Source organism: Paramisgurnus dabryanus, chromosome 19 (genome assembly GCF_030506205.2).
Source record: "Paramisgurnus dabryanus chromosome 19, PD_genome_1.1, whole genome shotgun sequence".
Lineage (NCBI taxonomy): Eukaryota > Metazoa > Chordata > Actinopteri > Cypriniformes > Cobitidae > Paramisgurnus > Paramisgurnus dabryanus.
Window position 1 is genome coordinate 24,752,643 of NC_133355.1, and position 23,555 is coordinate 24,776,197.

General features: G+C 36.1%; 2 protein-coding genes across 3 annotated transcripts in view; one reads left to right on the forward strand and one right to left on the reverse strand.

Annotated features, from left to right (window-relative positions):
* tnfa (tumor necrosis factor a (TNF superfamily, member 2)) lies at positions 1 to 3,258 on the forward strand. Its single transcript, XM_065294432.1, has 4 exons — positions 1 to 306; positions 394 to 421; positions 545 to 616; positions 2,476 to 3,258. Exons 1-4 carry the CDS (start codon positions 145 to 147, stop codon positions 2,910 to 2,912), a joined length of 699 nt encoding a protein of 232 aa, XP_065150504.1. The 5' UTR covers positions 1 to 144; the 3' UTR covers positions 2,913 to 3,258.
* A 1,982-nt stretch (positions 3,259 to 5,240) lies between these two features.
* The window catches only part of gabbr1b (gamma-aminobutyric acid (GABA) B receptor, 1b), a 148,070-nt gene continuing 129,755 nt past the window's right edge, over positions 5,241 to 23,555 (reverse strand). Inside the window, exons 19-24 of one of the 2 annotated variants that reach the window (XM_065293708.1) lie at positions 22,587 to 22,697; positions 22,333 to 22,426; positions 16,862 to 16,989; positions 12,900 to 13,028; positions 12,655 to 12,798; positions 5,241 to 12,337 (exon numbers count right to left, since the gene is read on the reverse strand). In XM_065293708.1, coding sequence (XP_065149780.1) covers positions 12,053 to 12,337; positions 12,655 to 12,798; positions 12,900 to 13,028; positions 16,862 to 16,989; positions 22,333 to 22,426; positions 22,587 to 22,697 — 891 coding nt within the window. In that variant the 3' untranslated portion in view covers positions 5,241 to 12,052. Of the gene's footprint in view, positions 12,338 to 12,654; positions 12,799 to 12,899; positions 13,029 to 16,861; positions 16,990 to 22,332; positions 22,427 to 22,586; positions 22,698 to 23,555 lie in introns of those variants that run through there. The other variant, XM_065293717.1, reaches the window with a different exon arrangement.

The following is a 23,555-nucleotide window of genomic DNA, read 5'->3' on the forward strand; positions in this document are numbered from 1 at the left end:
GGTCCAGTTTTTCACGACCAACCTACTGAAGCACTGAAAAGATCTGCGTTGAGGAGACATTACACCGCCCTAACGACACAATCTGCACTGTATGATACATTAACATAGTTTAAAGTGACTACAAGGACTACAAGACATAGCGCAATGATGATGGAGCATGATAGTGAGATACTGTTAGACATTGAAGATAAAGAGCTCTCACCGAGGAGGAACTACTCTTCAAAGTCAGGCATGTGGAGGATCTGTGGAGCTCTCCTGGCTGTGGCCCTTTGTGCCGCCGCTGCCGTCTGCTTCACATTCAATAAGGTAAAGTTTCTCGTTTATTCGCTTGTAACTGATTCATACACATGTTTCTGCATTATAAGTGTGTAACTGTTTGCTTTTCTTCTTTAGGATCAGAGCGGTCAGGGTGACGGAAGAGGTGAGTTCAAACCACCATTGCTTTCAGATCCTCTTTGCTATATATGAAGCAATTCATGCCATACAGTACTATAGGGGAACCAGAAGTTATCTTACAAAGATTGTCTTTGTTTTTCTCCATCAGACCTGAGACACATGTTGAGAGCCGCTCCACAGCAAGGAAATATTACCACAAAGCATGCCATACATTTAACAGGTAGGTAACAAAACAATTGTGGGGGAAACAATGTTTCACAGACAGGGTCACATATTTGATTTTGAGGTTTACATGGGTCTACATTTTACAAATCACAAAACTGAATAGTGCGGAAATACATTATACAATATAGATATTTCACTTTTATTTGACAAGGCAAAATACATTTGAAACATAATCAGGCCTTAGTATGATAAAACTAAAATGCGTGACTATTTACGGATATTTAGACATGTGATAATTTTATTATTTAATAGGAGTGTCAATCGATCAAAATATTTAATTTAGATTAATCGCACGATTGTCATGGGTCGATTCTATATTTACCATCATTTAATACTTTTCAAGTTTTTAATACTCTAATAAACATGGGGATGGACAAATATGGATGCTTTATGCAAATGTATGGTTAATATTAGTGAAAGATTCAGCAAAATTAATTTTCAAAAACATCCAGTTAAAGATTTTTTTACGGTTCAAAAACAAAATCACCGCATCCATACCTTAAAATCACTGGTGAAATGAATAGATTTGGCACACACAAATTAAAAACAATATCAATATATGTTCAACTTTTTTCTTTATTTAATTGTTTGATTGACATTGAGACACACAGTTTTACTGTAATGCAAGGATGTAATATAATGTTACACATCAGATATTTGCGTGAATTGTTATCAAAACGGCAATTTAAAAACTGTAATTCTGTCTATTTATGCATATATCGTGGTCACGTGCCTGTGTGGATGCTTCAGATGTGTCAGTCAGCCCGAAGAAGATCGTTTTGTCGCTCTTAATAACTTTTTTTTAGCATTAATCAGGTTCAAAACTTTATCTCTCTTAATAACTATTTTAACATCTAGCAAGTCCTGCACTTTATTTTCTAATTCCTGCCTGTTTTAAAACCAAAACCAAAATGTCAGATGCGCAAGTGAATGGACAACAGTGACGCGCGTGTCAATGTATAAACAACCCGCACACAACGACGTTTTCAACTAATTCACCCGCAAAAAAAAAAAAAATATTATACCGACCCACTTCCTGGCACGCATTTTTTTTAGTAATTGTTTAAAATACTTCATTGGCATGTTTATTTCAAACGACCCGACCGACCACGACCGGGAATATCATTAAAAAATATTTTTGGATGACTCGTAACCGCGGGTGACCGCAGGCACCTGCTCATTTTGGATCAACACGCGCATGACTGATGGACAACCATCATTTGTATTAGATTAACGATTTAGGACGGTACACCTCTCAGAAAACGTACAAATAAAGATAATTTTAGACGTTTATCCAACAACAGGTGAAGTAATTTTTTAACCATAAAATTTTCAATTAAAATGAGAAAATATAAGTGTATAAAACTAGATTTTTTGGTTGTTGCCAATTGAAGTAAGTTTTTTAATTAGAGCAGTTTTAGCATCTAAAACATGAGTAAAATGCTATTCTCGAATAATAATAAATGCTGCTATGATAATGAATGCAACATTTCAAATGTGTCAATACTTTTTAGGGTCACTAGATTAAAAAAAAGTGAAACGTTGGATCAACTTAATTACTTTAATTGGTAACACATAAAAAAATTATTCAAAACTTATTTATTAAATTTTATTCAATTATATTATAGATTATAGATCTTTTTTTAATTTTTCTTCTAAGTTGAAAAAACTGAATTTTTTAGGTGTTACCAACTGAAGTATTTTTTCAAGTTGATCCAACTTTTCACTTTATACAGTGTGTAGTTGACTGCTTTTAATATTGAATGATTTATTTGTTCCATAATCCATATTTGACTTTTATTTCACTTCTTCGGTGGGTATTTACATTGACCATGTTTTTGGATTTTCCTTTAGGAGTTGACATTGAGGGAAAATCAATAGAGTGGAAAAGGTACCAGGATCAGGCGTTCTCCCAAGGTGGTCTGGAATTAAAAAACAATAAAATCATCATTCCCGAAGATGGTATATACTTTGTCTACAGTCAGGCGTCTTTCCACTTGACCTGCAAGTCTAATTCCGTCGATCCTGAAGACCACGAGGTCGAGCATTTGAGCCATGCAGTGATGCGATACTCTGACTCGTATTCAGACGACAAAGCTCTCTTCAGTGCTATGCGTTCTGCATGCGTCCAGGTGCCTGACAGTGAAATGTCTTGGTATAACACAATATACCTCGGTGCGGCCTTTCAACTCCGTGCCGGAGACGAATTGTCCACCAAGACCTCCTATTCTTCCGCGTCGCGCATCGAAAGTGGCGACGGGAAAACCTTCTTTGGAGCATTTGCTTTATGAACATGAAACAAGCACATGAAAAACGAGGACATTGGAAGAGATTTCAAAATGGACAACAAAATGTCAAACCTCAAGTTTCAACAACTGAACTTGCTTTGACCTCTAGTATATGTTTTATGTTAAAACACGACTCGAAGAATAAAAAATTTGAGATTGATGGGTCCATCAGCAAGATCAAGTGCAAGAATGTGATAAAGATATTTAATTAATAATGTTATTTTAAATGTATTTATTTATTTAACTATGTATGTATTTATTTATTTATTTAATATTTGAAGAATGTCAAATGCACTGCTACTGTAATGAAATGAAATGTAAAAATGTAATAAACAAATCTATAAACATAGTTTTCACTTTTCTATTTACTTTCTCCACACCTTTTCTTTAAAGTAAACATGCATTTAAAATTGACTACACTCTTAGAACGGATATGTTAAAAAACACTAAAGCGTTGTCCCAGAATCCACCAATCTCTGTGTTATTATTGAAACAACACATTTTGTGTTACTTTTAACACAACACGTGTTTTATTTTAACAGAAAACCAACACAAAATGGCACATAATGTGTTAAAATTACACATAATGTGTTAAAAGCTAAACACAAAAAGATGTGTAAAAATTAACACATCCTTTCTAAGAGTGTATATTCATGTACATCTGAATGGGAAAAAGTATTTTTGCTGCTTGTTTGATTTACTTGAGTGCAATGAGCACAACTGTACTGTAAAAAAATCTTTGTCAAGTCAACATAATTTATTAAGTTGAACTTAAACCATTGTTCATTTTACTTGGTTAGACTTCTTTAAAGGTCCAGTTTGTAGATTTTTAGTAGTGGGATACCACAGGCTCAGTCCACCGCTCACCCCTCCCTTTTGAAACACAGTGAAGCTACGGTAGCCACCACAGGACAAACATGTCATCATCTTAGACAACATAATGACGAAACGCTCTGTAGAGCAGTTTGTCCGTTTAGGGCTACTGTAAAAACATGACGGCAACTTCTATGAAAGGGGATTGTAAGGTAATAAAAACAATACAGTTCATTACGTGAGGTCTTCATACACCACTGATAATATAGTTATGTATATTATATTGTATTTCTGTCAAGTGATCCTTCTAAAAGTTACACAATGCACCTTTAAATAAGTGTCCAAAATTTATATGTTTTTGGGGCTTTTCTTTTCTGGGTCTTTATTTTCGACAGGAGGTACAGGTTTGAAAAATAGACAGACACAGGACCTTAAGGTGGAAATCACTGCTCATAAAGCTATCAGCTCTGAATACTTATTGATATTCATTGTGGAGGTGAAGATGGGGAAAGTTGATGTGGTTGTCATCATATTTGTATGGAAAAATGGTACAAATCAGGATTGTGGGAACTTGCATTCACCTTCATGCATCTGCAAGCCCCTCTTTTTAGCTGCACGAGTTGGTTTCCGTAGACACAATATTTCCTCATCAGAAAGTGTGTGGTTTCGGTGTGAGGGAAACTCCCTTGTGTGCACCACCATATTCAGGGGCAGGTGAAGAGAACAAAACAATGAAAATAGTTTTGCAACATCAAAATATCTGAATATGAAACTTTTTATTAATTTTTTGAGATACTATTCCACCTTAGAAGCCATTTTCTTTGGTTCTGGTTTCTGTTTATAGCAAACGCAACATACATAAAAAAACTAAAAAAATTACTAAACTAACCAAAGTAAACATAACCTTAAGAAGTTCTATTATGGTAGCATAGGGTTAAAACAAAATCCGTATAAAAATGGTAAAATTCCGGCAGCTGTTGTGCTGGAAAAATACCGTAAAATAACGGGCACAACAAATTACAGAAATTTTTTTCTGTCATTTTACATTAATATAAGTTCTTAATAAGATTATGTTTATTATTTAATTATTATTTGTATTATTTAATAATGAATTATTAAATTATTAATAATATATAATATACTGTACATGTGCTCTGAATCCTTATATTATCATTATTTTTACAATGTAATATGTAATGTAAAACAAGGACACACACACACACGTTGGCACACGTTTACGGGGACATTTCCATAGACGCGATGCATTTTCTACTGTTCAAACTGTTATATTCTTTTCCTCTTACCTACCCCAGTCCCTAACCCCAATGTCACAAAAACCTGTTGGCAGTATTTAATCTATGAAAAACTACCATTTAGGTTTTTTTTTAGCTTTTCAGTTTATGTGGACACTTCCTATGTCCACTTTAAACCATGGTTATAGTAAACGTCATTATACACATGTTCCCGTAAACCACATATCCTACCCCCCCCCACACACAAAAACACCAAAGACAGGAACATTTTTAAAAATTGTAGCAAAACAATAGTCTTTATTTCACCAGACACCAGTTATGTTGTACAGGTCCTATCATAGTACAAATACAAATATATTTTAAATACCACATACGAATACTTTATTTACTTCATGTGCAAGAGAATACATTTATCATGTACATTTAGCATTTACACAATTAACATTTGTGCATATTGTCCATATATGGGCACCAGCATCATGACCACCATTTGAAAAAAAAAAATCACCAGTTAAATGTTATTACGTAACGCTGGGGTTTATTGTCCCCCAAGATTCCTCAGAGTCTTTTGCGTCAGTGTTTATGTAAAGCATCATTTTACCAACCACAAGTGCTCATGACTTATTTGAAATCAGTGACATCATACTGCAGTGACATCAATAGCTGTTTATGTTTGGAGCAGAAAACCAATGCACTGCTTACTGCATACTACTGTACAGTATACATAGCATCCTGGATACTAACTTATAAATTAAATTTAACAGCATGCATTATGTGATCATACACATTTTGAACTTTTAATTAGGGCTGCAAAACGATTAATCGCAAATAATAATTTACAGAATAAAAGTTTTTGTTTACATCATATATGTGTGTGTAATTATGCATATATAGACGGTTTCATCGGACGCACGTGATAGACGTCTGGATCCGAACTTTACTTCTGGTTTCGTTTTTTTAATGGTCTGACTAGTTGCTAAACTGATCTCTTGAACAAATGCCTCCTCGAAAATAACAAATGTTTTGGTTTCCTAGGTAATCTATGTGTTGTTTTTTTGCTTGTTATATAAATAAACTACGTTTAAAGAACTTTGTTGTTATTTATTCTTAGCGGAGCTTACCGGAAGTTACGTGCGGACCGCGACAGCCGCTTGTTTATGTTGTTACTGCTGAAACGGTCTATATATATATATATTTTGATTTAACTTTTGATTTAAACCTTCATAACTTAAAAAATACAGCTAAGTAGCACCATAAAACAAAATAATAACATAATAATAAACATATTATGACAAAGATGTAAAAAATGGATTTATCTCGTTTTGCAATGAATATATATGTATGTTATAAGAAATATTTACATGTATACATTTTATATTTATATATAATTTATAATATATATAATTATCAATACTTAATATTTAAAAAATTTTTTTTTCTTAAAATTATACATGCATGTTTGTGTATTTATATATACATAATTATTATACACAGTACACACACACACACACACACATATATATGATGTAAACAAAAACATTTCTTCTGTAAACAATTGTTCGTGATTAATCGTTTTGCAGCCCTACATTAAATGCTTTGTTTTTGTCACCTGACCTCATGACAGTTCTTGAGCATTTTTAAACCCAGTTTGTGTAAAAATGCATTAACATTTGTCGGTCCTTCCTTAACAATGTTTTAAGGAAAAGTATATAACAATTATGCATAGTTTAATATAATTAGACCATTGATAATATTACCGGAATGCTAAATTGCACAGTAGGATACAGTAACCAGCACAAACTGTACTACATACATAGTACATATACTACAGAAATGATAAGCATAGCGTGCTATTCCAAGCACAGTCTGTTTAATTAAAAATATCTAGTAATGAGTCAATATTTTATTTATATATAATACTATGTCTCTAAGAAATGCGGAAATGTTATAAGCACTTATGAATAGACCAATTATACTCTCATTGTCCACGTTTATCCAAATAAATAAAATTGTCCAATGTTTAGCGATGCTGTCTGTACATCTAATCTCTCCGAAATGACACAGAAGAAAATAAAGGCAGATGAAAACCCAATAACAAAGAAACTTCTGTACAGTTCGTATAAGGAATCCAAGTCTAACCCAAGTGTCAGAATGACATCATCAACACACAAGTACGTGAATGCTTTATATGATCGAATGTGAAAGAGTTTCCTTTTGACTCAATCTAGAAACCTTGTACTCTACCGTACTGCAGGGATTTTTAATCTGAAATGGAAAGTGGCGTAACACGTCTGGGAGTTTATTCAAAAGGAAGTGTCGTTTGATGACTATATAAAGCAGCTGATGAGTGAGACGTGCGTGTTATGTATGTTTGTGTGTAATGACAGAAGATGTGTAATGTAACTTATTGCAAATGAGTCTTAATGGAAAAACTACTTGATCATGAGTCATGACCCACATGTGTACCCACATAACCAAGGGCGGTCAGACTGCCAAAATAAAAGGTGACACTCGCAATGCACCCTTCAAATGGTTTGGTGTCTGCTACACAAATGGCGATAATCACTGGGGAAGTATTCTTATTATACAGATACATGTATACATTTGGTACTCTTTAGGTGCAAAGGTGTACTTTTTAAAAGGGAACCGCCCCAGCTAGGGATAACTTTTTGATGACAAGTTGGTTACAGCCAGCATACATAATACATCATTCTAGAACAACATAAAAATGTTTTATGATGTGCAAACCTATATCCACCACAGAGTTAAAAGTAGTTTATGAGAGGGTGGCATACACTGTAAAAATGATGTCAAATCAATGTTTATGTTACTTTAACTTAACAAATTTAGTTAAACAATTTCAACTTGTTTTTATAAGTTATGTCAAAACTTTAAATAGTTAAAACCCCACCTTTGTCTCAATCTATGATGAGTTCAAAACAGGGTTACGGGGTGACAAAACAGGAAGGATGGAGATTGTATGCAATACTCAGTTGCGTGTCAAGCAAGGATTGCTGCTGATGTCATGTTGAAATTGCAACATTTGTTGATTACCAATGAAACACACATGATAAAAAGGAGTTCCTGTAGGAAGTTAAACTGGAACATGCCGCCCGTAAGCACATGGTCAAGAATGTGATTCACCGAGAAAACACATAATGATAAAATGTAAACCTGGAATGCACTTTAAGTCACTTTGGCTAGAAACATCTGCCAAATGAATAAATGCAAGTATAAAAAAATCGAACCAAAATTATCCTAGCGTACATCTGCATCCCAGGAAGCAGTCGGCTCTGGACTCAACCGCTGTCCGGGACGTAATACCAGATGATTTGAATGCAAGCATGTTACTGAGTACTGTGAAATATTACTAGGGCAGGTTATTAGCAATTGTCTCACTGTATGAAAAAAATATTTATCAAGACGCAGCATCAAATGGGCTTTACTTAGCTTCCTCTTCTAGACGTTGCTTTAGTAATACGTGCACTTATAATATTGAGTCATAGCCGCAGCAAATTTATTTTGTATTTTGTTGTGCTATCTGTCGTTTTTCTGTGCTTTTCACTGCTTCTATTTATGTAAAGCTGCTTTGAAACAATTGACTTTTGTGAAAAGCGCTATATAAATAAAATTGAACTGAATTGAATTGAAAATCAAATCACAAAATTCGTAATTGGATTCAGTGTTCAAATGTGGTTAAAACAGCATGATTAAAAAACACCTGCGTTTCTACTAATTTAAAGGTGCAGTGTGTAATTTTTAGAATGATCTCTTGACAGAAATGCAAAGTAAAAACTATATTATCAGGGGTGTATAAAGACCTTTCATAATGAACCGTTGTGTGTTTATTACCTTAGAACAAGGCCTTTTTGTCTACATACACCGATAAACATGGAAGTAGCCATTTTGTGCCACCATTTTTCTACAGAAGCCCTAAACTGAATTTTTTTTACTAAGTTGTCTCCGAGGATGACATGTTTTTCCGATGGTGGCTATCGTAGCTTCTCTATGCGTTTCAAAAGCAAGGGGTGAGCAGTGGACTAAGCCGTTGGTTGCAATTCTCACCACTAGATGGCGCTAAAATGTACACACTGCACCTTTAAACAGCCTGCTTCTTTATTTATTGACATACTGCAAATGCATAAATTACTCAAAAATACTGCCACAAGACTGCTTAATAAAGCATCAAAAACGTTGCGATTAATGTATAACGCAATATCGCTCTTGTAGTCATGTGATATTGCTCTATATCAGCACGACTGTGATTAGCCAGAGGCACAAGTACAGGAGACATGCTGATATAAAGCCATAACACACGACTACGAAAGCGATATTGCATTTATGTTGCATTTTATTTGCAACAGTTGGACGGCACAAGTGTGTAAAAAAATATGTAAAAGCCTCTTTTGTGCAGAACTGGTTTCTTCCGCCATGCACTCTAAAAACAAACAGTGCTAAACAGCACTAAAAGTGGTTCACTGGCTCGTAATCATACGGGAACCATTTTGTAGCACCTGTGTGGTGCTTTATAGAACCATATCTGGTGCTATAGTGGTGCTATATCACCCCCGTATGGTTCTTCATAGGTGCTATACAGCACTAAAAAAGGTTCTTCTATGATTACGAGCTTTTAGTGCTATTTAGCACCAATTGTTTTAGAGTTGGATTCAAATCCCAGGATGACAGGTCATCCTTTTAGCTGGGCACTTAACACTATATATTCATCTGGATATGTGTTTAAAACAAACTGGTATAGTGTTTACAGTCTGTGCTAATAGATGCACTATTACTAAAACAAGATGGTGCATCTCAAGGGGTTTATCCCAAAAAATTATTTTGTTAAATGAATCCGCTAAACGCAGATCAAATAAAGCGCTGTCACTTATACAGTCGAACAATAGAGGGCAGCGGTGTTGGTGATAATGATTTAGTTAATTGAAGTACTTAAGCGCTTGTTTTTAGTATTTGTGACATTAATATGTTTAAAAGAAATTGTGTGTGTGACCTTCCTCTCTGGTAGCAGCTTTATTCAGTCACAAATATGTGAAAGTATGGTTTAAGATGTTAAACAAGCCTACTTTACTAAGACTTATGCTGCGTTTACACCAACCGCATTTCAAGCGTCAAAATCGCATCTACCGTGCCAAGTTTGCCGCTTGAACAGTTTGAATGCATTCGCGCGTGTAGAGCGAAGTAGACATGCGGAAAAAGCAAGCATTTGATGTGCGTCATGGACAAAATCCGCTTCTTGTGGGAGGGGCAAGTGCTATGCGGTTGCCTGTTTGCAAGATGACTGATGTTGATTGTGCATTTATCGAGAGTGTTACCGGTTTGTATTTGGTAACCTTACTATAGGGGGGAAATAAACGGCGCGGGTCGATAAATGTCACGTGACTCAAAAGTGAAATGTGCATTTACAACTTACCAGGTTGCCCAATGTCCTCACTCTTTCAAGCGAGGTCCTTTTTATTCCTGTCTCCTCTATTGAAATAAGAACTTGTGTCGTATAGCTCCGGGTGACTGCTTACGGACAATATCAAGCGTTCCTTCAGGTTGAATGATTGACTCTGGGCCGGGCTGCCGCCACAGCAGCAAGCAGGCTCCTGATTGGTTAACGTGGCGCGAAATTCCGCCAAAGTTCAAATTTTTCAACTCGGCTGTCAGTCGCAAATTTGCGTGAACCGCAGAATGCACAAAAAGCACCATTCGTGCGTACCGCACACAACACTTAATTCGCGCCTTTCGGGCGGAAACGCGCATTCCGCGCCGCGGGACTTCCAGACGCGCATCAACGCGCCTTCATATTGACTTAAAATTTAAATCACTCGCGCTTCACGCCTCTACCGCGGTTGGTGTAAACGCAGCATTAAACAATTGGTGGTAAAACAAAAAAAATGCGGAAGCGGTTCCCATGATGATACTACGGGAATATACCACGGCTGGAAAAGCCTCTCAGCCAATCAGATTCAAGAACCTCAAAGAACTGTTGTATAATATTAAATAATGTACATGTTCTTAACTCTTTCCCCACCAGTATTTAAAAAAAGTTGCCAGCCAGTGACAGCATTTTTTATGATTTTCACAAAAGTTTAATGCCTTCCAGAAAATTTCTTTAAATATATAAACATACTATATATCAAATGAAAGAACAGACCCTCTGCTTTCAAACAAAGAAAAAAAACATTTTTTGTTGAAGATTAGACTCAGAACAATAATCAAAACACGTACAGAGTTTTTACTGTTTTTGGATCAGTGGTTGCTTCAGTGTTATATAAGTTGTATAAACGCGCCACCTGGTGGATAATAGCGGAAATATGGATTGCCGTAAAAACTCATCATTGACATGGAAACGGTTTTCTGCTAATTCACAAATAACTCGCCACTGGCGGAGAAAGAGTTAAACTGTACCTTAAAAACATAGTGTAACCCACTCATGACATTTTTGATAGTAAATGGCAAATGTACTATTGTTATATCTGTGACAAATAGTAAACAACAGTAATCAATGTTGTAGAGATTTTCTTTCTTGTCACGGTTTTGATGGTTTATTAAATGTCAATAAACGTACGGCATCCTGAATGAACTTCTGAAGATACAATTTCCAATGAGGTTGTTAGTTGTTCTTCTTAAGTAGATGCTTTATGTGTTTTTGATTTATATCATGCACGTCATCATCACCTTAGCGAAGTTCACAAAACCACTCAGCCCACATATTGCTGCAGTTCATGGCATAACTGGCGATTTTATATCTAATTTTGGACCCAGAATCCACTTTGACCGAAGTAGTGTCTGTGAGGATGTTCGCAAGTCATCTTTTCACAGAGCCAAACATTTGAAGATAAGTCATTCGAACAAACTAGCTCATCTCACAGCATGTGTGGCTTTCAAATGTGGCGACACGACGACAGATTCGAGAGACTAGTCAACGACACGACCTCCCGTGCCGAAAACAAAAGAAACCAATGAAAAAAGAAAGAAAAGCGGTTCTGTTGGGTAGAAAAGTGGATCAAGGTAGCGTCTCCACTTTTGCTTTGCCCCGTTTGTGCTTCCTTTTTAACATCTGCGATATCTCCGCGCTCACTTGTAGAGGAGCTGCAGTCGGCTGGGGTGACAGTTGTTGCGGTTTATCTTGCCGTCGGGCTGGTAAAGGACCGAGGAGTTTGAGAAGGTGGGAGGGAGAGAGTGGTTGTCGGAAGCGGGTAGGGGGTATCCTGGTGGGGGTAGGAGGGATTTGGGATCGTTCTGAGGATTTGGCAAAGAAGGCGTACTGTGGTTCTGATTGGTCGATGACGGGCGTCTCCTGGAGCGCAGGGCTTGTCTCTCTGACAGCTGGTTTCTGAGCTCTGATACTCGCTCCTCTTTCTGTTGGAGAGAAAATACGATACTTGATGAAAATCTGGTTTCTGTTGAGTCACGGGAAGTGGTGTGATTTCGATAGAAATGTGAACCATACAAAAACATAAAGAGAAGTAGTAATGACACCCTACTGCTAAACCCAGCGATACTGATACAGATCGTACAGAAATGTATGAATGAGATCATACAAAGATATATGAATTAGCCATCTGGTAAAATAATTACGAATTGACATTAGATTGTGTTGGTCTAAAAATATGGAAACCACTGAGAAAAAGAAGGTGAAAGTTATAAAATTTGTGATATTTATCCAAGAAAGTGACCTCCTGAATGATTTTCTGCAGCTCCTTGTTCTCTCTCTCCAACTGACGGGATTTCTCTTCATCATTGTTGTTTGTGGAAGAGCCGGTCTTCATGGTTTCCTGCTGGTCTGACTGCCATTCACCGCGAGTGATCAGCCTCCTCATCTATAGACATAAACATAATAGTGTATATATATATTTAACAAAATTACAAATTATTACATTAGCACTGTTTTTTGTTTTGACATAATGATCGTTTGAGCTACCTTAGGAACAAAAAGCACAACTAGTGTGATGTAGACGGAGAAGATGATGGCCAGCGAGGCGAAGGCGAATGAGGCGTCCTGCTTGGATGACAGGATCATCGTGACGGGAGCGGTGATCATGCACAACACCTGAAACATAGAGATGAATATACACAGTTCTTCAGGTAATACATTTCATTATTTATGATGAAGTGTTGACTGTTTTGGTTGGCAAGAAACTTGGCACATTAAAATGAATATGGGGAATATGGACAGCTCATGCAATCAGAATTCAGAGTCAGAACTCAGGGTCCAAATCGCTCATCAACACACAAATCCAAGCAAAATTGGCATTAAGACTTTAACTACATGCCAGCTGGCTGTTAACGTTATCTGGAGCTGCAACATAATACACGATTTATATAAAATTGCAAGAACAATCAGGCATGTAATTGACCAAGGACAAAAAAAGAAGATAGGACCCCAACACCCCCCCGGCGCGGAAACAAAATGCACACCATAACATAGACAAAAATACATTATAACCAGGGCTTGACATTAACTTTTTTGCTCACCAGCCAAAGTGGCTAGTTGTTTTCCAAAGTTACTAGCCACTCAGCATTTTCACTGGCCACAATTTAGTTGCTGGTAAAATACATTTTATATGAATAAACTTGACTTTGGCATCCTAAAATGACTTTCATTTGAGTAATTGTACTCGATTTAGCTAGATTATATGATCAGTATAGATCATATCATTTATTTAGGTGCATAAAAAACATGCTAGTAAGGCATATAGATTAACTTTGAAAAAATATATTAAAAGTGGAGTGGGGTGTAGAAGGTTAACAGAAAAGATTAAATATTAAAAACTTTAAATGTTTATTAACAACAGCAGTAAATTGTATATATTTGATTGTGGTTTCTGTTAAAAGTGATTTAAGACTTTAAATGGCAAATGTAAGGCATTATTGTTGCACAAAGTACCCTACATTAAAAGGATGCGCGAACCTCTCCATTAGTGGGTTTCCTTATATTTCGGATAAAACTGGGATTTGTGCATTCAGGTATGCGCTATGAATTTCTCTCCACTCTTGGCCAAAGAGTGTGCACGTACTTTAAATCTCTTCAAACACTATGCAATCATTTTATCTTTCCCGAAGTGTACGTGTGTTCGCCCAGACTGCGTCCCGTGCATTCGCAAATCCATCAGCTCTCACGCTGTCTCTGGTAAAAAAGTGGCGCTTTGGTCCGCAACATGAGCCTCCGCCTCCAGTAAATGTTTTGGACCCACCCATATTTTATTTGCTTCGGACGCCCATGCATTAATTCATCCTGCAAGTTTTACAGTTTGAAACACCCTCCTTATTAATACCTTAAAGCATTTATGTAACCATTCTCTAGAATGTAAAATGGTCGTATGACGTCACAATGTAGGTTCATTTTCATATGATCTGCCTCAGACCAAGACATGCTCCCATTAGTGGTGAAAACTTTAATCATTGTGCCTACAAGAGATTGTTTGGGTGTCTGTGACATGAATAACACACAATGCGCTTAAAGCTGTAGTGAAACTGCGGTTATTCAGTACCATGTACACTGTCAATCATAGAAGTGGGCGGGACACCAAGCCAGGCCAATTGTCTTAAAGGGGAAACACACAAATCTGTTTTAATCAGAGGATGAAAACAGAGTGGAAAAGGTCTTAAATTACTTAAAGGGGACATTTCAGAAGACTTTTTAAGATGTCAAATAAATCTTTGGTGTCCCCAGAGTACGCATGTGAAGTTTTAGCTCAAAATACCATATAGATAATTTATTATAACATGTTAAAATTGCCACTTTGTAGGTGTGAACAAAAATGTGAAGTTTTGGGTGTGTCCCTTGATATGCAAATGAGCTGATCTCTGCACTAAATGGCAGTGGCGTGGTTGGATAGTGCAGATTAAAGGGTGGCATTATCCCCTTCTTACATCACAAGGGGAGCCTTGTGTTCAATGCCCTTTTTTTCACATGCTTGCAAAGAATGGTTTACCAAAACTAAGTTAATGGGTTGATCTTTTTCACATTTTCTGGGTTGATAAAAGCACTGCGGATCCAATTATAGCATTTAAACAATGAAAAAGTCAGATTTTCCCAATATGTCCCCTTTAATGCTGCATGTTTTTTGGCAAAAACTTTAATAATACTATAAGTACACCTCGGGAAATATAATAAAATAAGCACAGTTCACAGACTCCTTTAATATATATTTTTTGTGCTATGTTCCCATAAACAAGGGAATACAAGGGATGTTAAAATCATTCAGTTCGCTATCTTACAAAAAATGCAACCAACGGCACAAATTCACAAGAAAAATCAAAGAAGAGAAAGAAGAAAATCGGCAGGGGATGAAAGAGAGCAAAAGTCAAGTGAGCGAGGCACATGAATCAATAAATATCGATCGACAGCCAGTCATCTCGCTGAAAACTAGTAAAATCAAGCGAAGAAGGCAAAAAGAAAATGGAGCCTGGCATCAACAGAGTTGATCGGTTTTTTGCTTGGTTTTTCGGACGGAGCCAAAAGTGCAAAGCATTCTCTGTAAATCAACGCAGTCTGCTGGGCTATCAGTTTGTGGCCCGCGGCCAGCACAGAGCCAGATCTGAATCACACCACTATAACACGACTAAATCTGCACCGTTTTACTCCAGAATTCATGCTGGAATGGCCAATATATGCAGACAATCACTGCTGAATGCCCTCATAGTTTATAGCTCCATCTGACTCACTTAAAAAACACTTAAACTGACAGCTTACCCAAAAATGAGAATTCTGTCATCATTCACCATCTTATTGTTCCCCAACTGAACGACCTTTCTTTAGCAGGATCTCTTGACTGGTATTTGGTGCGATAAATGGGGAGGAATGTGCTTATGCTAAAAAAAATCCACATTTATATTTTTGTGTTTGCATTTAAAGGACATAAGGTGAATAAATGTACAAAAATATATGATGCCAATAAGCCACGTCGCACATGCCAAACGGCACTGCATTGGTTCTTGCGCATGTCGTGATCCAACACAATGCACCAGCTTAATACCTAGTGAATAGGTGGGTGTTTATTGTCTTGTCACACAATTATTTAAAGTGTCGTAGTCCATAATGACATGGCAGATGGCATCCGAATTTCTTTACCAGAATGGGCATTCGCTGAGGGCCGCAGAGTCAGACTGCGACTTGGATAAAAGAAGAAAACAAAAAGATTAACATGCAAAATTTGGGCCCTTGCTGATCTTAAAGTCGGAGCTCAAACTGAGTTGGATGTGTAATAAATAATCCTCAAAGGATGAGATGAAGAAAAACAAGCCAACAATGAATTGGCTGACCATCAAAAGCCCAAATAGTGCTTTGCAAAAGCTTTTATGCAACAGATTCCTCCTGAGTACTGTATGTACCCTTTATATTGAGTGTACTGTAAGTGCTGTGTGGTACGTAACCCACGAGCCACGGGACGCCGTTGAGATGCTAAAATTGAACAGATGAGATTTGACTTTGAGCATTACTGAGGGACCACTTGTGCTCAACTTTTCTAACTACTTTACAACTCAAGTCCTGTCAAACTGACATGCAAGTTTATTCCTGTTGATGAGGGAAGAATCTGTTTTTCCCTTCTTTCCGTCCTCCTGAAAGCTCTTCATCCCTGGGCAACATTTGAGGTGGCAGGCTCAGACACTTCCAAAACTATTGGAGCCCACACTTCTGCATGCTCACGACTGTACCGTGACACACAGCTCCAGACGGACGCCGCGCCCGATCCACACAGCTCGAGCAGCAAAACAAAAAAATAACCGCTGCAGAGGCATTTTAGTCATTTCAGCTGAACAGTTTTACCTGAAGAGCATTTTAATTGGACGACAACTGACATTATACTGACATTTGAATGTCGCCCGAGGCACTCTTAAAAATATCCAGAGGGATGTGTTTAAAGAGACGAACACACTCACGGATACGTTGTAGATGGCCATTCCGACAGCTCGGTGATCGTTTATTTTCTCGGTGGACACAGATTTGGTTTCGTAAGCCAGGAAAATACCCAGGAGCAGCAGTAAGCCCTTGTAGCCGTACACGACTCCTACAAGACAAAACAGAGGCGGTTTTAAAAACGGAGAAAGCTCGGTGATCCGGATTCTTCATACATGACTAAACCACAATAATGGATTAAAATAATAAATATTTTAAAAAGAAAACATATAAAGGTCAAAACTATTCAAGGCTGAAGGCGTGTTAAAGCTACTCCACTAGCTGCTACACCAATGTGAAATTTGGCACAAACACCTGCTATCCATTTACTAACTACACTGCAAAAAAGTACTTTTTTTACTTACTATTTTTGAAAATAAGTCCGTTTTTTAGCCAAAAAACATAAAATTTATGTGAATCAGCACATATTGTCTGGTAAAACTGGATTATGAGTACACTGCAAAAAATTTCTTTCTTACTTTGTATTTCAACCCAGTATCACTAAATGACGTACCTATAGTAACATAAATATTTAATTATTTTTTGTGACACTGTCACAAACTTTCGCATTTTTACGTGACCGTATCATGCATTTCTGTTTATGTATCATTGTCACGTATTGGTTACTCAACTGTTTTGTCCTATTTTCTTACCATTGTCGCTTCGGTTTAGGGTTAGGTTTACATAAAATGACATCCCTAACCAAACCCAACTCTAACCCTAACGCTATGCGACAATGGTTTAAAAATCAGAAAATATAAAAAAATCTGAAAAAAATACTATAAACCAATCCTTAAAGTGACATCCTAACACAAACACCAAATCTAACCCTAAACCAAAGTGACAATGGTTTAGGAAATAGAAAAAAGCAGTTAAGTAACCAATACGTGACAATGACACATAAACAGAAATGCGTGACACGGTCACGTAAAAACGCAGAAATCCGTGACAGTGTCATGAAAATTTTTTTCCGTGTATTGTATGAAATTTTTTTACGTGACTATAGGTTTGTGATACAGGGTTGCGTATTTTTCTCTTGTTTTCAGTAGAAATATCTAAATATTGTTATTATCTAAATATTGTCATCAAGATGGATTTTCTTGGTGAGCAAAATTACCTAAGAAAATAAATCTAGTTTTTAGACCAAAAAAAAAACATACAATTGAAGTGAATTTGTGCTTAGATCAAGCAAAAAATAAAAAATAAATAATCTGCCAAAATTTTTTTACTTAATTTGTATGTTCTTTTTGGCTTAAAGGTAGACTTATTTCTTAGGTCATTCTGCTCATTAGGAAAATACATCTTGATTTAAGTATTTTTAAATATTTGTACTGAAAACAAGACAAAAATACGAAGTAAGAAAGTCATTTTTTGCAGTGAACTCATAATCCAGTTTTACCAGAGAGTATATGTGCTGGTTTAGACTTACAAGTAGGGGTGTAGCGATTAACCATGCAAATGCATGTTTTCTCAATGAATAAAATTGAATGAATTATGGTGAAATCCAGGCACATCCGAACGCCAGGGGGCGCTCTCATGCAGAAACTCCCTTTGTGCCACAGAAGAAGTATCATTACAAACCCTATTCCAGGAAATCACTACAGGAATATTTATATGCTGTTCTTCAAATTGTTTCAGGTATTTTCATGATAATAAAGAATATTTTGAATGATTTTTATTTAACGAGTGTTGCTTTTTTAAATGCACGTTATAAACGACTCATAATGATTTTAGATTGATAAGGACTTCCTTCTGACCAAATGCCATAGTACATGCACAAGCTGTGCATAAAACACAGAATCGCAGCCTTGCGATTCAGAATCGATTTCTGACAGGCATTTTTAATGGGACACGCGATTGAATCCTTACATCCCTACTTACAAGTATATAAAACTCAGCTCACTGGTATTGTTTTCAACACCATCACAACTTATTACCATTTATTAAAGCAACAGTAATCCATCAAATGATAGAGAAGAGAGTAACAAAATCACAAAAATCACTTGCAGTCATGCAAGACTAAAGTCCCATCTACTTGAATGGGAAAAACAGATATCTCTAAAATCATGTGTTAAAATCACAATTAAACACCATGTTTCTGACCAACAATTAAACCTGACATCAACTGTACCATAACTTTTGTTTGTTTTTTAAGCTCAAATTGTGGTAAAACACCGTTTCCAGGTGGTTTTAGCTACTACGCATGCGAACAAGTTGGTAAGTGCCTCACGTGACTCTGTAAAAAGCCCCACCCTCCCAGAGAATCATCAGTCTTTATTGGCTGATGTTTGTTGTTTTTTTCATTTCATTGAGAGTGGGACTTCTTTCCCCAGAGCAGCCATTTTGAGTGTTGCAATGTCCCCTATTAATAGTAATAGGAGTGTTGAATCTTGCTTCATCCAATATCTTTGGTTATAATATGGCTTAATGGAGCTTAAGAGCAATGCTGTACAGTCGCAGTAATGTACACCAGATCGGCAGCATCTCCCATAACTAAACCAGCACTCAGAAGCAAAAACTGCAACTGCAAATGCATTCAACACAATTTTTACCTGATGATCCTATACTAAAACTATCTAGACAGTGGCACTATTTATTCGTTACCAATTTTCCCCACAGTTTGTAAACTCTCAGTCTACAAATAATTTGCGTATAATTCCCTCTGCACGTTACAGAAGAAAGTGTTTTATTATTGAAAAAAATACACACATCAGCTTTACTATGAACACCTTAGAAAAGCACAATTTCAGAGCTGTGTTCAGCCGTTCTTGTGTCTCAAGGACGCTGTGTGAAGATCATTCCAGTCTCAGTTTTATGCGGAGAACAGGAAGAGCAATGGTGGTCCAATTTGTCTCACGAAGAAAGCAATTAATTAGTTTAATCAGTTAAACACTTACCTGAAGGAAACACCTGAGGAGACAAGCTGAAGGTCAAAACCATCTGGGGCTTTCATTAAACCACATTACCTCTTACACACGCTCATTAGCGTGTTCAGACATCCTATTGCGAATCTGTCTAAAGCTATTTCTCCATTCACATTTTCTCTTTTATCTTTCCAACAGGGTTGCCAGATTCGTCCACAAAAACCAGCTCAATGGCCATTCACAGCCCAAATACCAACAACTAATCTTTAACTCGCAGAAAAAAAACCACGTAACCGTTTAAAAGTAGCCCAATTTATAACTCTGCTGAAAAACCGCAGACTTGGCAACGCTGCATTCCACATATAACGTAATGAATTATGTTAAGATAAGATCTATATTGTCACTGTACTGTACATTAACAGTGAAACTCTGTTGAAGCAATCTCCAGATGCCATTATTAAAAACACAAATATACAAGTGGCAATGCACAAATCTATACAAAGGCTTTAAAAACTTAAGGCTAAGAAGTACAATATACACAATATAAACAATACAATAAGACCACAAGGATACATAAATACATGTTAGCATTATGCCCAATAAAACAGAAAGTTGTCTTATTGCATTATAAGAAATGGTTCTTTATGAAATAAATTAAATTGGCCATATAGTAACAAAATATGAATATATATATATACACACACACACATATATATATACAGTATATATATATATATATATATATACACATACATACATACATACATATACACATACATACATACATACATATACACACACACACACACACACACACACACACACACACACACACACACACACACACACACACACACACACATATATATATATAAATAAATAAATATATGTAAAATATATATTTTAGTGCTGGGCATAGATTAATCTAGATGAATCTAATACAAAATAAAAGTAATTTTTTTGCAATATATATTAAATTATTATGTGTATATATAAATACACACACATTTATGTATGTATTTAAGAAACATTTACGTGTGTATATATTTACTTATATTTTTATATATTCTATATTTTATATATATATATATATATATATATATATATATATATATATATATATATATATATATATATATATATATATATATATATAAATAAAAATGTTTACTTAAATGTAAATGTAAACAATATATATATATATATATATATATATATATATATATATATATATATATATAAATAAAAATGTTTACTTACATGTAAATGTAAACAATATATATATATATATATATATATATATATATATATATATATATATATGTATGTATGTATGTATGTATGTATGTATGTATGTATGTATGTATGTATGTATGTATGTATGTATGTATGTATGTATGTATGTATGTATGTATGTGTGAGTGTTTAAATATACACACAAAAAATTACTTTTATTTTGTATGAGATTTATCTAGATTAATCTATGCCCAGCACTAGTATAAATACAGTATACGTAGTGTTTTTATATGCTTTTTGTGATGCCTCTATTGAGTTTGACAATACAACAAATGTCATGCTGGGCAAGAACTTTTTACCGATAGTAATTACAAGTGCACCAGATACTGGACTAGTCCATTGTTTTGGCACTAGGTTACCTGTTAGGTCTATAGTCAAGGAAAATGCAGGGTAACAATATACAGGGTGCCCATACAAAACAGATCCCGGTGTATTTTGCATGCAAAAATATGTAAATTCCTTTAGGATTATGCAAAAGTTAAACCAATGTGACATTGAAGTGTTTTGCATTCATGTTACAGTGTAAATGAACCGCGCTGGTGCTGTGGACATCTGAGATTTAATTTATACGGTACATGAAAATTCTTCAAAATGACTGGTATTGCACTGTTCATGCCAATGCAGACAACATGTATCTGATGATGGAGATCTGCTCTTCACCCACATCATGTCAGCTCTGTGGATCATCTCTCCACTTACACACCGTTAATGCGGCAAAGACTGCTGATGTTGCACGCCGTATGGTGAGTCATTTACATACGGTAAACAAACACTGACTACTTGACTACTTTTCTGGGAAGCTAGTCAAAAAAACAAGCAATGCCTAGTCGTGCATGCCTAGTTACCTAGCAACTGATGTTGGTATGAACGAAATCATCCAAACAAACACATCTAATTTCATTGCTCATGAAATAATAGTGTGGATTGGAAAATCTAATTAGAATTGGATGCACTGTGAACAAAACCATAGCCAAACCAGATTATAGTTACCATAGCGACTGATGTTGGTATGATCTAAACCACTTGAACCAATACTAGTTTTAATTCTCATGAAATAATAGTGTGAATTGGAAAAAAAATCAATTTTGAATTGGGTGCAGTGTGAACAAAACGAGAGTTAAACCAGATTATAGTTTCTATAGCAACTCGTGTTTGTATGGACCAAACTATCTGAAAAAAATATATTATGCAAGATGATTTTATGTAATAAAAAAATGACGTTAGCTGGGTCACAGTTAATCTGAATAAGGGTGCAGTGTGAACAAAACCAGTGTCAAACCCATATCAGTCCTTACCGAGCCATGTGTTCATCTTCTCTGAACTGCAGTGCTGCAGCAACGGTTCAATCAACTGATCCACGTCCCCTTTAGGCGCTTCTTTAGTGAACTTCTGCTCGGATAAATAATAAAAGAAAGACAACAGGCAGGGGACAGAAAAGAAAAAGGGAGCTGTAGTTAATACAATGTTTTCTTCATATGTATCCCGAAGCCAAAACAATAAATCCAGCAGTAAAAAAAACTAAATCTTGAAGCCATTGGCGCTGCCGTACCTCCACCGTGATGTAGAGGGGATCCACGATCTGCCAAATCATAAGGGACAGGACGTCAATAACCAGCAGGACCCCGACGGTGGCATACAGCTTCCAGGGCTCCAGGTGTTGCTGAGATATGAGAAGACCAACAAATCAACTTTTCATCCAGGACAGTGAATGAGAAAGCACATGAGGTGATTTACAACATCATAAAGAGTGTAAGTGCACAGAGCTTTAAGAGAAAACAATGGAGCATTATTGGAATGTCAATTCAATCTGCTACACAATGCATGTTTTTATGGGTTATGTAAGGAAAGTGTCTTTAATGGATTTCGCTCGAGACCATTACACTGCAGTAAAATCAATACTCCTTTGTTTAGTTTTTTTTTTTTTTTTGGAGTCGGGATAGTGTTTGTGGACATAAAACGTATTTATTTAAAAAGCACCATAAAAAGCATTTATGTTCTTAGTGACTCGCATTGTTAATCTTCACTTTGCAAGCTCGTAAAACTCAAAGACCTTTATAACGGTGAGGATGAATTCGAATTCTCTCATAGTCTAAATGCGAGGAATGTTCTGGGTTATAGACAAAGTATATGACATCCTGATGACCTAGTTAATAAAAACCAAAGATTTCTTAAGAAAAAAAACATGTGTCTGGAGCACATTCATCGATTCACTTACAGGAATAGTTCACACAAAAATAAAAATTGTCTCTTGTCTGTTGGGTTGCAAATGAACCTATGCTGGCCTGTTGAAACCCATTGTTGGGTCAAATAAATACATACAATTATTATCATATAAAATGATAAACATGAAATATAAAAACATTTTGGGCCCTATTTTAACGATCTGAAACGCAAGTGCGAAGCGCAACGCGCAAGTGAGTTTGTGGGCGGATCTTGGGCGCTGTTGCTATTTTCCCGGCGTGAAAAAAAAACTCTTGTGCCGGGCGCAAATCAATAAGGGGTTGGTCTGAAGTAGGTT

What these genes read in the sequence shown, in the direction of transcription:
- tnfa (XM_065294432.1), top strand. Translation starts at nt 145, where the DNA reads ATGATGATGGAGCATGATAGTGAGATACTGTTAGACATTGAAGATAAA. An exon ending in CGGTCAGGGTGACGGAAGAG is followed by an intron (nt 422 to 544) that starts GTGAGTTCAAAC and finishes TTTCTCCATCAG; the next exon opens with ACCTGAGACACATGTTGAGA. An exon ending in GCATGCCATACATTTAACAG is followed by an intron (nt 617 to 2,475) that starts GTAGGTAACAAA and finishes ATTTTCCTTTAG; the next exon opens with GAGTTGACATTGAGGGAAAA.